Below are 14,435 nucleotides of genomic sequence, written 5' to 3'. Positions count from 1 at the left end.
AAGGATAAATAACAAAGGTGTCAAATTTGATACCACTTGTTCTTTTTTTTCAAATTCTCTGAATGACTTTTTCCCCCCTAGTTCCATTGTGGCCAAGAATAATTTTTAAAGATTTTTTTTCTTAACCAATTAAAATTAATACCTTTTCGTGTTGCTGGAGATGCCGTCTGTGGACCTGCGCGCTTGCCCAGTTGCTCAAATGGTGTTCCAAGCTCGTTTCCTTTGAAAATCTTGCATAATGCTTGTGAGACAAAACTATATAAAATAAAAAAGTATTTTTTTAAAAAACAAATTTTCTTTTAATTTTATTTTTAAGTAATCCCTATACCCAACGTGAGGCTCAAACTCACAACCCCAAGATCAAGAGTCACAAGCTCCATTGACTAACCAGGTGCCCCTCACCCCCAAAGTCTTTTTCAATCTTGGGAAGGAAAGAAAGCTACAGCAGACTGGAGCATCTAGATTTTTAAATGCATGCTTACTTCTCTTTAAAAACAAAATTGGAGATAAAGTATGGTAAAATTATAGTTGGGCTTAAAATTTTGTGGTGTAGAAAGGATGTTGGAGTCCACCTATTCCAAATCCCTATTTTTCCAAAAAGAATATTAAAAGCCAGAGGTATGTGAGCCTTGGTCCAAATCACACTACTGTTTTCCCCTCTCCCATCTGTGGATGATGGTAAGGCTAGGATATGATAAGCTCACAGTGTTGTTCTATAATTATTAGTATTGTTGTTTCAAGTAGACTCCATATCCAGGTGGAGCCCAACATGAGGCTTGAACTCATGACCCTGAGATCAAGACCTGAGCTGAGACCAAGATTTAGATGATTAACCTGAGCCATCCAGGCGTCCATATAGTTATTTTTATTAATACACATTAGCAACTCCATTTTTAGCCCACTCTCTGGCCCCTCCATCACTCTCTTGGGACCCCATCTTTTGCACCATTTATTTTCTGAGGGCCTTTGCACTCACCTGGTTGATAACATATTGCTGTCAAGCCAATGATTGGCACAGATCAGCATTTCCAAAAGGGCTTGATCTATGGGTTGTTAGTATTCTCTGAGGGAAAATGTTGATGCTTGAATGAATTTGGAAAATACTGCACTGAATAAATGTATATGGTTATTTCCTGCAAGACTTCTCAGAGCCTTTAATATGCTAATGTATATCATATGTCTCTAGGAGTGGGGTGAAGTACATAAATCATGTTTTTAGAGCTTACCTGACAGTGGAACTTTCTATCTCTCCCCAATCCCAGGATGTGAGAATGAGTGGGATTTAGGTTATCCTTCCAGAGATATTTGCATTTTAATAAGGGTTCTTAAAGAAGAAATTATGTTGAGCTCCTTATTTCTCTTAGGAGGTACAATCTTTAAGGGCAGGAAAAAATATTATTTATCTCTGAGTCACTAACATTTAGTCCAGCGCCATGCACTGTTCCTGGCACACAGGATGAATAGTGCAAGATCCATCTACACTTGTTAAAGGAATAAACAAAAAAGACTTCAAGACCCATCAGACTTACTTTCTGGAGGTAGAATTTGAGCCATCGATGGTAACTGCATTAATCTTCTGTTATTCTTTGTTTTTTGATTAAATCTATAGTTCCAGGGCAAGAATTTTTTTAAAAAATTGATAAAGAGAACTATAAAGAAAACATATTGTATTATCACATTGTTTCTCTCCCTTGCTTGCAAACAAAAAGAAATTAAAAATTAAAAAAAAATCCAATGCTTACTAGCTTTTGTGAGGTGGAATCAGGGCAATAGGTAGAGAAAAGCAGAGCTGGAGAGACAAAAATGGGAAAATTAGATGGAAGAGGGTTGTGATTTAGAAGAGAAGTATGGAAATAGAATGAAAGAGGTTGTAGAAGTAGGTGAGAACCAGAGATGTCTGGTGGCTGGGAGAATTTTTGGTTGGGAGTTGAGAGTGGCAGAGGGAGGAAGATCTGGGGTAAGGAAGGGAAGCAGCTGCCTTTGGATGGATAATGAGGGCTGCATAGATGGGAAGAAGGACTTTTAAGATTTTCTGTGTAACACATACCCATACCAACACCCACACATCCCACTTTGGAAGTTTCATGAAGGACCAACTAAAACCTGGAAATGCTTTCAGATATATTCCTATTTCTCTCTTGGAATTCCCAGCATAAACTGGGCAATCGTGGGGCAGCTAATAATATTCAGATTCTACTACCAGAGGACAGAGATGCAAGAGCAAAATAGGACCCCAGCAAATTTTCCATTTCTCATGAGAATGGGGGCATGTTCATTTGTGAAACAAGTGTATGCAATTCTCATTACCCACTCCTACCTTACACCTCCCCAGTGCCATACAAGAACAGAGGGATGTGGTTGCCTTTCTTCACGCTTATTTTTAGTTGATTTTTCAATATATGTAAAAAATCAGGAAATGTTATGGAAAGCTATTTTTCAGTGTATGTACACCTATATGCCAAAATAGATGCATGTGAAGGGGAAAGTACTACTAATTCTTGTGATTTCATAATCTGAATAATCTTAGGTCAATAAATAATTTTGTTGCCCTCAACTGAGCTTCTTATGACATCACTGTACTTCACTGACCAAAAATGGCCACCATGTCTGCCCAGGCAAGTATGAGTTCCCAAACACTAAGATGGTAGAAAACTTTTCTTTGTACTGGCAAAATGGTATCGAGGGGCATCTGCCTCGGCCTGGGTTGAGCTACTGGAAGCTGCCTTGGTGATCTGCTACCTAAAACTTTCACCCACGTCAAAAAAGACACCTGGCTTTAGTCTTTATTACTCCGAGTTAACTTGCTTAGTGGAGTGTTAGAACAGCTTGATGAGCTCAGTAGGATGGAGGGAAATTAGCTGGGAAGGACATGGCACCAAGTTTAATTTACCGAGACCTAACCTTTGTTGAGCAACTATTATGTACCAAGAGATGGGAATGCAAATACCAAGAAGATGAATGCCCTACCTACAGGGAGAAAAAAGAAAGAAGAAGGGTAAAGTGAGTTGGAGGAGAGGAATTGAGGTGGGATGGAAGAAGGGAAAGAGAAAGAGAGAAGATAGGGAGGATGGTAAGGCAGAGGAGAACGCCAGTGGTTAAGAAAGACAAATAGAAGAGAAGGAATGGTCGGAAATCATCCAAGAAAGGTCAACGCAAGAGGACACTGGGCTTGGGGGCTTTCATTCTATATCCTCTCAAGAGGTTAAATGGCAAAATGTTGCCCAGTTTCCATGTTCTGTGTGAATTAAGAGCAGCAGAAAATAGTGCTTTTAGAGTTGTAAGGCAGATGTAGAAGATTTACACACCGAGTCAGTAGCCTACCTAAAAGATTATTGCAGGTTTTGCTTTTGGAAAGCTTTTCGGGAAGCGGGAGGAAACCCCCCCAAAATTATATTCACAGTAAACCTGTAATAAAAAAGGCAGTGAGAGTTTCCTTTCTTTTTCATGCAATTTATAAGTGCCTTTTCCTTTCTGGGAAAGAAGTGTTTCCATAGTACAAGTCAAAGCAATTCATCATATTCAGTAAAGTCATAGTGGCTCTTAGTACTCATTAGGATGTTTCCTTGAGTAAAGGAAGGGTGGAAATGGTGGAGCAGGTAAAATGGTCCGTTGTTTATATTTGGTACATTGTATTATTCAGTTAATTTTTTTTGTATTTGAGAAAAAATGTTTGGCATCCCTTCAATATGTGGTTGAGACTGGAGTCCACATGTTTGCTGAAATAAAGAACTGGCTATGCCACATCTGTTTTGGAGAACTAGTTTCGGACCCCAGATCTCTTGGTCAGGTGTTATTTGAAGGTCAGTATCTCTACCGATAAAATACTGTAACTGATAGCTTACAGTTGGTCACTACCTGAGACAGATGGCACTGGAGGCGCTGGGGAATGCCATCAATCATGCTATTATAAGCACTCAAGACTCTCTGGGGTGAGAGTAAATTGGTGGGCCAAGGTCTGTTGTCCCATCTCTTCCTAGGGTGTTACCATATCTGGAGACCAAGAGAATTGTGTCTTTTCGCCTGGCTGTGCTCACCACTAAAGCCTTCAGTGGTAATAGCAATCACGCTGGTGGGATTCGTTGCTGGGGGAGTTCTGTGTGCTGGGAGCTGGAGGGAGGCCACCAATTCATTTCACATATATTATTTCTCCAGGAAACACAGCATAATTGAGGACAATTTTCCACCATGAATTGCATCATTAGCTAACACAGGGAAAGTGAAATGCTGTTAACTTTTCTTTTCCTTCTGCAAAGCTGATGAGCTGAAGAAAACAGAAATAAAAAGTTTAATGTGATTTTTTTCTAAGGATATATGTTGAAAATCAGAATCAAAACACTTTTACACGGTAATAGAAATCCCACATTTTAATACATTGACATGCACATAAGGAATCAAGTAATGCTGAATACAAAATAGTCAGATATACAAAATGATAAAGCAGATTTTCAAGCCCAATAGAGATCATGCTCACAGATACAAGGGGGCAAAAATCTGTACAGTTTCATTTCTATCAATTTAAAAAGAATCATGCCCCCCAACTCTTTTTTTGACGACAACCCAACACAGAAAGAAACATTCTAAGAAAATATAAAGGAGACCCAGAGGGAATTGCCAAGTTGAGAGCTGCTTAAGATATGGAAATCGTTGGTTCAAGATTGTGGTGCACAATAATTCTTATGTTTAGAGAAAAAAGTTTCTAAACATTGTATGCCCTGGGAACCCAGGGAACCAAAGTGAACATCCAACAGAAAAGGCACTCTGATTTTACCATGTAACTTGCTTGCGTCCTCCTAAGTCTAGTCCTGGGAGTTTTTCTAGGGTGCATAGAGAAAAAAACCACAGATGTGGGCAATGGACAAGGAAAATACTTATTTAATTAACCACTCTTAGGGGACTAAGAAAGTTCAGACTGCTGGTTTAACTACTCACTTAAGGAAGCTATAAAAATTTCTACCCTTGATGTAGGCTTTTGTATTATGAAACGTGCTTTTATAGCCGTGTTTGTTAGTGTTTGTAAAACCATGAACCAATTTTTTTCATGAGATTTTCCCCTCTTATACCCTACTGAGAGCACTGGTCTTCCATTCAGTTCACATTGTGTGATTTTTCTTCCTTTCTTGCCTAGAATAAATACTAAAATACAGTAGCTCATCAATGAAGTTCGATGTGCCTCTCTGCTACCTCTCTGACCCTCTATTTGTCAACTTCACACTTTCACTGGTCTTCTCCAACTCAGAGATTGGTGATTTTTGAGTGCACTAAGCCAAACCCGAGGCTCTCTCCCTCAGCTAGGTCAACTCTAAGCCTTTTGGAGGCAGAGAAGTGGAGACAGATGGGCACCTAAGCCATAGGCTCTGCAGACTGGTCCCCATACATTAGATAAAGCTTGTGTGTATATATGCAAAATGCTGATTGTTACTTTCTTTTCACCCTTTCTTTTCTTTTCTAATCCCAGGATGGGCTCTCAGTAGTACCAGCTACAAGGAGAAAGCATAAAGAGAAAGGGCTCACAAGTAAAGCCCAGGTCCCTGTGATAATTGCACATATATTAGTGGTATGGAACACCTCCCCTTAGCTCCTTTTATTTAGCCTGCAAACATTCCTGCCTGCTAAGGTGACAGATGAGCAGAAGCCTAGAGAGACCGGCAATTTCTGTTGAATCCAAGTATTCTTGAATTCAAAACCTCTTCTTCCCCTTTCTCAGAGCAGTGCCAGATCCACAAAGTCCTAAGAATAACTCAACTACATAAGCCACAACAGATCAATATTTTCTTTTCTCAAGTACTTTTTACTGCTAATAAGTAATTTTGTTACAATATTGATCTTCTCTAAAGTTTTGGGGGCAGCTATTTAATTTAGTGGCTAATGATATTAAATAGTTGGATTAATTGGAGCTACAGTAGTATGGCTTAATGGCACAAGAGTTTCAGTGCAATTAGTTTCAAACATTTGTGCTGGCTTGGCTTTTCAACAGACTAGCTGCTTCTGTGCCAATCATGACTGAAACTTTTACAGTGCAAAGTCAAGAGCCTAACACTATTCAGCTCAGCAGTGTGAACTTCACCAGCCGAGCCTTGGTCTCCTCAAACATGGCCTTGAAGGGATAGCATTTTTCTTTTGGTGGAGAAAAGATAATGGTGGACATGCCATTCAGACCTCCCAGAGCACCTTCAAATTGTCTATGTGTGAGTTTAAGCAAGTGGAACCCCAACTACCCCCAGGGTGGCCAACACGCACTGAAGAGGCTAATGCTTCTCTTCCTAGTGACTGGAGATGAGAGTTGCGTTACAATGGAAAAGACAGTTTCCAGTGTTCAAACACCAGTATGTGGCTCCCCAGTCTTTCCCCAGCCCCTCCAATCTGACCCAATTCTCTTTAGGTTTACCTCCTACAAACAGGGGACTGTTGATGTGAAAAAGAACCTGGTCACATGCTTCAAAACTTCTGCAGTTGATGTGTGGGAAAACATTCTCAGTCTTTCTCCTGTATGGGAAATAGGTATGGGGACTGTTTGAAGCTACCACAGAATAAGCAGGCAGCTCCCAATGCAAAGCACTAAATGCAGTTGATGGTGGTCAATAAAAAATACTGGAAATTTATATATATATATATATATATATATATATATATATATATATATATAAATTCTAATTGATTTAGGGGTCACATAATCAAAGACCATGGCAGTGCTCAACCCAAATCATATTCTTGAAATTATGCATGAATAGGGAGACTATCCAGAGCTTCAAAAGGTGTCTTCATGGTCCTTGCGCTATCTTGAGAGGGGGTGGAATGGGGGTGAGGCTGGGCAGGCCAACTTCCTCTGCGGATGGGAGAAGCCCACCATCAGTTTGTGGAACAGAGCAACCACCAGACACTCGCATTTAATGGCAAGCAAGTATTTCTTCAAAGTTATGTCACAAAAGCAGTTCCCCCACTGCAGGACAAATAATGACCTAATAAGAATCTCTCTTGTTTTAGATTTTTTTTTTTTTTTTTTTTTTTTTTACAGAGTTAAGCTCTTGAATATGTTTTTATAGAATTTGGAGAGAATGGTATTTAAATACAATCACACATAACAGATCTGTGAGCTCTTGCATATCAACCCAGTTTAGAATTTTACATTTGATAGCTATGTGTGTGCCCTAACAGGGCAAAGCCAAGTGGAGAGCAGCCCGTTTACTTCCTTTGATCCAAACAACTGAAATGTAAAAGGTTTTAAGCAATGCAGAAAGCAACGAGCAGAGGCTTCAGTGTCTTCAGTGTTTTGGGTGTTAGCCTCTCCAGCTGGATTAATGTCACAGTCTCTGTGTCATTCATATCAGTAAGGCTGTTTCTATCACTCTGCACTTGAGGCAGAAAGGCCTGGGTTTAAGAGCCTTTCTAAGGCTTCTGGAAATGTTGGAGGTTTGGAACAACAACAGCAACCAAACAAGCCATTAAAGAAATGAAACCCCTGAACCATTGGCTCCAAAATATGAAAAGAATAATGTATAATCAGAAAGACTGTATCTACAACACTTATTATGTCAACGAGTCAACTGCAATTCAGTGCAAGTCATAGGGTTACTTTGAAATGTTATTAGGTGTATGTTGTTGGTTCCTTTTAGTGCTTGACGTAATTGGAGAAGGGAGGCTCTGAAGTAAGAATGCTTGGGGCTCTTCAAGATTGTAAAATAGCCCTACATGGTGCATAAATCTCCAATCTTGCAAAGCCTTTAACACGCATTTTCTGCTGTTCTGTGGAAGTCATTTGTCAGTCTTTGTGCTGTCGGACAGAAGGTCTAAAACTGATCCCATTCTCACTGCCACTTCCCCTTTGCATTTATCCTATAGGTGAATTTCATCTTTAAATTTCTAGATCTTAGGAATGATGCTCTGCACTCCTCCCACCCCCTACCTCCAGAATTTTCCCTTCAGGGCCAAAATGATGGCCAGAAGAGAACCAGCGTGATACATTCCTCTAGCACCTTCCCATATAAGAATCTCCAGGGAAGGATCTATTTTGTTCTGTTTATTAAGGTGGGGAAGAACCTCTCTGTGCACATGGCCAACTTTTTCTCAAGCTGCCCACAGGTGATTAGCTTTCAAAAGAATGTCCCTGTCTCCCCACAAGAGTAAGTCACCAGAACAAAATAATGGAAATGTGGTTCTGTTTGACCTGGAAACTATGCAGTGGTGCCAAGGAATCAAGCATATTGATAAAGGAGAATTCATGAGGCAGTTCTCTGGCTACAGGATTAGGTGAGATCTTAAGAAACAAAGGAGCAGGACCTCCTCGTCTTTGAAGTAGAGTCCCCAGCTGTGCCCTGTGCAGAAGCATCTCCTGGTCTGTCCTCCCTCATAATCTCATGGGTTCTGTTTTGATTAGCAGCTTTGACCAGTCACTCCCTAGAGATGTGAATCCACATCCCACTGCTGTTTGGGCATCGAACCCTCACCAACCTCAAGCATAAGAATGAACTAGGAGTGGTGGAAGGGGAGGAGGGTGGGGCGTAGGGGTGAATGGGTGACGGACACTGAGGGGGGCACTTGACGGGATGAGCACTGGGTGTTATTCTGTATGATGGCAAATTGAACACCAATAAAAAATAAATTTATTATTTAAAAAAAAGAGAAAACCACAAAAGGACAAATCAATGTATTAAATAAAAATAAAATGGTAAAAAAAAAAAGAAGGAATTATTAGTCAGTATTGGGGGAAAAAGGAGACGGTTAAGTTTTTCTGTTTGAGTTCTTTATAGAATACTCAAAATCTACCCAAAGAATTGTATTAAAAGAAGAGATTAAAAAAAAAAAAAAAAAGCAAGAGTGGGGTGGAAAGGGTTGTGGGAGAGGTGAATAAAAACAGCCTTTAAGGCATAAAAGAATTTATGTCATTTTCAAAGATTAGATTTTTAAAAAGAGTCTATGGCAATCTTAAGTCTAGTTGTCAAGTAACAAAATTACTCTAAAGAATGTAGAGGAAAACATCACAAAGAATGGAGCAGCTAATGGCACAGGGAAGAGGAGGTTTAGGTAAAGCTAAAGTACTAAGGGGGTCGTGAAAACTTTTCTTCCCAGAGACTTTTATTGTTCCTATCCAAAATCAATCATGTGGCATTTGCAGACAAAGGAAGCCTTTGCACGTACCCCTGGGGTAAATCCATTAGAGGTTTCTATCCTTCTTTTATATTTGTGAGTACGGTTGATAGTCCTTCTCCCCTTGAGTGTTAAAAATGGAAGAATCTCCTCAGAAGGGAGGACTGTTAACATCTGTCTCTGCAACTGAGAAGTGACTTGGGAGAGAACTCGGGGTTGCTTCCCCCGTCCTGGAGGTAGAAGTCAAATGTGCAGTTACACAGCTCAAGGAGCCTGAGCAGGGGGCTGAAGGGCCGCCATTACCCATAAGAAAGTTTATAGGATCTCTATCCCCTAGGTATGTCTTAAACTACTGAAGTGATTTGCTTTTTCACCCTAGCAGAACCTCGGATGATGCTCTGCATTTTAAATTCGGTTCTGAAGCTGGAACAAGCTAATCCCCTTGGCACCCCGAGAGTCTGATAATTATTCATTTCTCATCATTCCCAAGAGTGTCTTTCCCCGCACAAGTGTGGGTGTCAGCCTTTCAATAAAAAGTGTAGCAGAGGTTTAAGTAACAGGAAAAGTTAAGCATCAACAGTTTATAGCCCTTAGACATCAAAATATTTATCCTTTACCTCCTGGTTCTCCTGCTGCCTACTGAAACAAAACTCCCCACAGCCATTCCTGAACTTCTGGGAGGAAAAAGTTCCTACACACATCTCAGGAAGAAGGTAGAGCACAGCAGGAAGTAATGGCGGGAAATGGTGGATGAACATGGAACGAAGAACGTGGAGGCTGTGAAGGAACTCGTGTCTCCGTTTTGCCGGTTAGCAAGGGAATGCTCAGATTTTTTATGCCACCACGTTTCCAAAACTATCCCCGCCCCAAGTGATTTCATAATGAGGTCCACAGTTTGGAAAACAGTCGTAGCTCATAGGCAAATAACGTGGTGTGCTGGGAATTAAGGCATTTATAGAGATGCCACCTTCAACTGGGTTCTTTCATCATCTTCAATTTTGCCTTTTCCCATCTCCATCCACCCTTACCTGTCACCTTTTCATAATCTGTCAGCACACTTGTAGCTACATTAAAAAAAAAAAAAGAGGCTAGGAAACTCTACTTATTTAATTGTTCAGAACATATTTTACGAAGGCCAAAGAAAGGATGAACCACTATCATTTAATGACTGACTGTGCCATAAAGCGTATCCAGTTTTCCAAGGTTGTTAGCCACAGTCTCAGAATGGCCCTGAATTAATAAACCAATTAATTCCCAGCTACAGTATCTCAGCACCTGACAGTTGTTCTTCTGGCTTCAGGAGGCCCTATTCTGGGTCCCCTGGACTATGCTGAGAACTGCAGCTTCAGAAAATCTGGCATAATGACCAATGTTGGTGCTTGTGTAACGGATGGGAATACAGATGACCAAGGTGAACATCCAGGAAAGCAACCGAAAGCTGCTTTGGGAAGCTCTAACCAGCTAAGTCTGGGCCTGGGAAGGGTCTGATGAACACAAGGATGCAAATATGTGGCCTCATGCTGCCTACTACCACTTCCTCCACTGTCTACTTCCACAGGCAGTGGAACAGCCTGCTGCCTTGTGCATTTTGTGAGGTTACTCTGGAAGTGGGGAAAGCTGTCTGAATTGTGTTTCCATCGTGGAAAAGCCAAGATGGGGTCAGTGTCTAGGGAGAGGAGATACTGTTCCAGAAGGGCATGGGGAGTCTGTCTCGTACTCTGTTGTTACCCCAACACAAGCTTGGCATGTAGTAGGTGCTCCACAAATCCTTGCTAAATAAAAGAAAGAATGAAAGTGGAAGGAAGCCCTGCTGTTGGAATTGAAACTCAGGGGGTGGGCAGTAGTGTTTGGAATGTTATCTCCAGGGGTATGGACAGCCAGGGTTTGGCCGCCTCATTCTGGATTTGTAAAGAATTAGGGTCTGTGAGAGCCTGATGGTCCTGGTGCTGACCTGTCATAAGGCCAGATCTTGATGGTGACTGAAAACTCTTCTGAGCTCCCTCTCCAAAGCCCCTTTCTCTGGCAGTAACAGCTTGACAGGTTTGTGGTGAGTCATCCTATGAGGTGACTCACTCGAATCACATTCGGTTCTCTTTCCCTTCCCCTGTCAGCTTTCCTGATCTCAGGTGGGGGTATTTTCCAATGTGTTGTGCATTTCCTGAGACCCACCCCCAAGGGAGAGCAGATCATGAGTGCTTGTATGGAGACCCCCTCCTAAAATGCCAAATTTACTTGTACTGGCAGGGTCCCAGGGTTGTTATGCATATTTAAAGGAAAGTCTCTGGTACCTGTCAGTCCCAGATTGGGATTGTGAGTACACAGAATATATTTGCTGAATTTTTGATTCAGCCAAGTTTGTATTTTCAAGGGGGAAAACAAAGCTAAAGTATTATGTAGGGTCAGTCAATACGGACATCTCTCTAATGCCCAAAGACAAGCAATAACTGGGTTGATCAGTTTCCTAGGACTGTGCTTTGTTGTAAGATGTAGTAAAAAAAATAATTAATTGTGGATAGAATCCCAGAAAGGATTAAAAGGGACTAGTCGGTTCTCTATGGAGGTAGGAACCAAGTATGAATTGGGCCCTTCCCCTTCCTTAGGCACGCAGGGAGACACCTGTTGTCTCCCCTCTTCAGAGAGCTGTGATTTAAACTTGACCTAGAAAGTCTCCTAAAGTCGTGAAGCCAGACCAACACAGGAAAACTGCATTCTTTTCTCCTTACCCTCAATCCACCACGGTCTTTGACTAAAAAGCCATCTCTTTTCTCCATTGAAAACACTCTTCTATAGAAGGAGAGAGCATGTACACCGGCCACATAGAAGCCTCCTGGGTTCATCTGTATGTGGATGTGGTAAGTTGTGCCTCGGTTCCCAGCTTAGGAACAAAGAGCTAAGATACTTCAACCACCAGCCCCCTTCTACTTCCCTTTGGCACTGCAAGAAATCCAGTTGGTGGAGTAAAGTGTCAACAGGTTAAGTCTAACAGTATTGTGGCCATGTTTACACCAATCTACCACAAATGACCGGGGATATGCTAGGCGTGGAGTTTGTCTTGGACAGTCTGAGCCAGAACAAGGACGAGATTTATAAAAGAAAAAAAAAAGAGAATACTCGCTTTTCCCACATGTACTGAACGTGCTGATTTGTTTTGGTGTAGTGTTCTCAGGTAAAGTGCTTAAGAGTTGGACAGAACGCCTTTAAGACACCATAACTAACGTAATCAAGACATGTTTACATTCCTACCAGGGCAGAATATTGTGAACACTTCCACTGAGATTGCAGAACTGCTGTGATTTTTTTTTTCTAACACATCATGCCATCTGCACACATAATAAAATAATCCAGTAGTTGCCATGCTAAAATAGGACTTCTAGTGAAGGGCACAGACAGCTCCCTGAAGGGAGCTTGAGTTATGCACAGTGATGAAAACTGGAAGCAATTTTCCAGCTAGTGGTCTGCCAATGACCACTTGGAACCAGTTGGCACTGTATATTATGCACCTCATTTTAAAATCCACAGCAAACTAAGATTTTTCCAAAGCCCATAATCTTGACTGAATGGGTCAGTTAATCTGGTTAATCTGTCAATGCTCCATGGATATCTTCGGGCAGTGCCATGAGTTAGTCTCTCCGTGAGGAACAGGCCACGTTCATATCAGCTGGCAGGACAGCAGCTTGGAAGGCTAACCACATTTACGGAGAACCCTCGGTGGAGGCTGTAAGACGAAAAGGGAAAAATGCAGTGAGTCATTTCTTCATGTTCCCAGATGCTGGTATGTAGCAATTATCCTACTCAAACAAATCCTACATCCTTAGGTCAAAGAGAAATCTCTAACAGAGATAATAGTTACTCAACTCCAGGACAAATTTATGGTGGTTTGTATTCTTGGAATGCCCTTCCACCATTTGGCAGAGCGTGGAAGACATCCATCTCAGGGACTGGCGAAGTTGCCTGGAAGGCAAGGCAAAATCAGGCCTCTGGAACTAGCATTCATCCCTCACTGGTCTGTGATTTGCTACATTGTGGAATTTCATGTCTTTACCCGATCTGGAACAAGATCAGATTGGGAGTGGTATGAAGGCGTGTGTGTGTGTGTGTGTGTGTGTGTGGTGGTGGTGGCGGTGGTGGTGGCGGTGGGGATAATGATGGTTTTATTCATTAGAGAGCTTTCCTGGGATAAAACGCAGAAGGAAATGTTGAAAGCAGTATGGCTGGAGCTCCTGAATTTGCTAGGTGAAAAGTGAGACTGGCTGAGCAGGAGGTCAAGGACAGAGAAAGTCATCAAAGTCTAATCAGAGATTGAACTACCTGCATTACAACCTTGCTTTTGACTTTGGGAATGTTGGCGTAGATAGGTCTTCCTGGGTTTTGTAACTATTTATTTTATATTTTTCTTATCATTTTATCTGAGTCCTCCCTATAGTTCCTCATTTATTAGTTAAAATGGGAGTGCCACTGAATGTTTTGTTATAAAAATATCAACATTAGCTTTATTTAATACACAAAACTATTGAGCAATGAAAGAGAAAGACACCAAGAGTTCTTGATGCTAAAAAGAAAAAAAAATCCTACCTAGGTTTTAAAACTGGCTTTTCAAAATATGAGAGAATGCAAAATTTATTAAGCAAATGTTTGATTAAAACTTGCTATTTTTGGGATCCCTGGGTGGCGCAGCAGTTTAGCGCCTGCCTTTGGTCCAGGGCGCGATCCTGGAGACCCGGGATCGAATCCCACGTCGGGCTCCCGGTGCATGGAGCCTGCTTCTCCCTCCTCCTGTGTCTCTGCCTCTCTCTCTCTCTCTCTCTCTCTCTCTGTGACTATCATAAATAAGTAAAAAAAATTAATAAAAAAAACTTGCTATTTTTGACAATGTAAAAACAAAAGTAAGGTACTATATAAGTGTACTAAATATAAAATAATACACACTACTGATAAGGTTGTAATGAAAGTAGGATACTAATATATTGCTGATGGCATTGTAAACTGGAAAAATAATGTCAGTTTATTTAAAAACTATTAAAAATTCACATTTGTTGACTCATTGTTCCCATTCAAGGAGTGTATCCTAAGGAAATAATCTAAAATATGAGAGAAACTGTACACACAGATATATAACTAGAGGTTATTTATAATAGTGGGAAGATTGGAAAATAAGTCTCCCATTGTTCAAAGTGTACGTTAAATAAATGACGGCGTGTTAACAAGATGGATGCTCATGTGGCTATCAAAGTAGTAATTATGATGATTATGCAGCTACGTGTTAAAGGTATGGTATACTACAATATGCATAGAAAAGAACTCTAAGTAAAATGAGGAAGATGCTAGGATTTTTATTATTGTTTCTTTAAATATTT

General features: G+C 40.9%; 1 protein-coding gene across 2 annotated transcripts in view; it reads right to left on the bottom strand.

Moving 5' to 3' along the window:
• Positions 1-4,349: 4,349 nt before the first annotated feature.
• SAMD12 (sterile alpha motif domain containing 12) overlaps positions 4,350-14,435 on the bottom strand; it is a 385,722-nt gene continuing 375,636 nt past the window's right edge. For both annotated transcript variants that reach the window (XM_041768852.1, XM_041768855.1), the window contains exon 5: positions 4,350-12,796. In XM_041768852.1, the coding sequence (XP_041624786.1) occupies positions 12,774-12,796 (23 nt within the window). In that variant the 3' untranslated portion in view covers positions 4,350-12,773. The remainder of the gene's footprint in view (positions 12,797-14,435) is intronic.

The sequence above is a fragment of the Vulpes lagopus genome, chromosome 9, assembly GCF_018345385.1.
Source record: "Vulpes lagopus strain Blue_001 chromosome 9, ASM1834538v1, whole genome shotgun sequence".
In the NCBI taxonomy this organism is placed as follows: Eukaryota; Metazoa; Chordata; class Mammalia; order Carnivora; family Canidae; genus Vulpes; species Vulpes lagopus.
This window is presented reverse-complemented; position numbering and strand designations above follow the sequence as displayed.